Genomic DNA, 1,768 nt, shown 5'->3' on the forward strand with positions numbered 1-1,768 from the left:
ACTCTTTCCACTACCACCATCATTACCTTCCTTGTACTGTACGGAGGCAGAAGGCTATTTGACTGGGTGCAATACCCAAGTATCTTGACTAATGAAAGTTATAAGACCTGACGTGGGGAATGGTATCCAACAAAATCTGCATTATTTAAGTTTCAGAGGATTTTTATTTCTTACATGTGTGTGTACACCTCTAAATGATTACGTATTTTTAAATGTCCTTTGCAGTCTTGAGGCATAACTGTTAATTTTTCTGCTTACATGCTTTAGGAGGGATGACTTTAGTGACTGAGCAATTAATTTTTTTTTTAATAGCACCTGTTTTAAGGTGAAATGATTCCAAGATGAACACAACATGTGGGATTTCCCCCCTTAGTCTCTTAATAACCATTTCCTGGTTTTTTTGAAAGTTAATCCATTTTCAGTAACAAATCTGTTTTGAGTCATTGGTCTGTTGAGCTTCATCTCCTGCTTCTCTCAAAGAGTGTTATACCAAAAAAAAAAAAAAATTCTAACCTAAAAACTTGTAAGTTAGTTTCATTGGCTACCACTTTAGAGTCTTTCTCTTGAGAAGCCAAGAAAAGGATTTTTTCACATTAGATAATTAAAATGATCCAGCATTTTGGCCTCCTGAAGTGACAGCATGATAGGTTTGTTCCGAGTGGTTGGTGACATTATATACAGAGATTATGGGGAAATGATCTTGTCCTTTTTAACCTATTTATGGTCTCATTGGTTGACCCTGCAATTGATATCAGGGTTCTGAACCATGTTTTTGTTCTGCAGTTATCTTTTCTCTTAAATTGTTTAGGCTTTTAACATCGGTGTTTCAGTTGGGAAAGGGGGTCTTAGTGTTTGGGGGCTGTAGTTTTAATGGGTCTATGGTTCACTAATAAGACCTGTCACTACTAGTTATTCTCCTTTGTATCATTCTCTAATAGTTTCTAATCGTTGTTTGTTGCTGTCCTGTGGTTAAAATGAGTGAAAACTCTACTAAAATTGGTCTTGTAGACTACATAGAAATAAGACCAGGAAAAGATAAAACAGTGCTTTCAAAGAATGTTTTTGATTGTATTATTTCAGTGAAGGGTGGTGGGCAATAGTTTTGAGTTAAACCCACAGAATCAAGAATTCCTTTATTATCTGTTAACTTTTACCTTTTCAGAAGGTATCTGCTCTGGGATATAGAAGTGGAAATTTAGGTGTCAAACGCAACGATAATATAAGTACTTTAGCCTTTAAAATGTACTAAAAAATCAAAAAAAGACATTTCTTAAATCTCTCTTGTTTTGTTTTAGCAAAAAATGGGAAAGAAACAGAATGGAAAAAGTAAAAAAGTTGAAGAGGCAGAACCTGAAGAATTTGTGGTAGAAAAAGTACTGGACCGACGTGTAGTGAATGGGAAGGTGGAGTATTTCCTGAAGTGGAAGGGATTTACAGAGTAAGAAATCTCAGTGCTTTTATTATATGTTTAACTGCACTTAAGTAACATTTAAAATTTGTTTTTAGTCTAAGATCTTTTTATCCATTTTCTGTAAGTTTCTTTAAATTTAAAAGCACCTTTAATCCAGGGTATCTTGTTTGAGGTATGTTTAAAAAGAGCCATCCATGTCTTTTGCCTACAGTGGTAACCTAGCAGATTTGAGTCTAGTTGATTACCTTGGAGAGTCAAATTTATATAATATAGAGTACAGTTTGCTTTTTAATGTTGTTGGATACTGTACTACCAAGAATACCTAATGTACGCGGTTTCCCTACAGAAGACTTTAAA

The 1,768-nt window shown here is 34.4% G+C and overlaps 1 protein-coding gene across 1 annotated transcript in view; it reads left to right on the plus strand.

Moving 5' to 3' along the window:
* Window positions 1-1,768, plus strand: part of CBX3 (chromobox 3) — a 10,441-nt gene that overhangs the window by 2,949 nt on the left and 5,724 nt on the right. The window contains exon 3 of the mRNA XM_007466071.1: window positions 1,296-1,438. Coding sequence (XP_007466133.1) covers window positions 1,296-1,438 — 143 coding nt within the window. The remainder of the gene's footprint in view (window positions 1-1,295; window positions 1,439-1,768) is intronic.

The sequence above is a fragment of the Lipotes vexillifer genome, unplaced genomic scaffold (assembly GCF_000442215.2).
Source record: "Lipotes vexillifer unplaced genomic scaffold, Lipotes_vexillifer_v1.1 scaffold150, whole genome shotgun sequence".
NCBI classification, from domain to species: domain Eukaryota; kingdom Metazoa; phylum Chordata; class Mammalia; order Artiodactyla; family Lipotidae; genus Lipotes; species Lipotes vexillifer.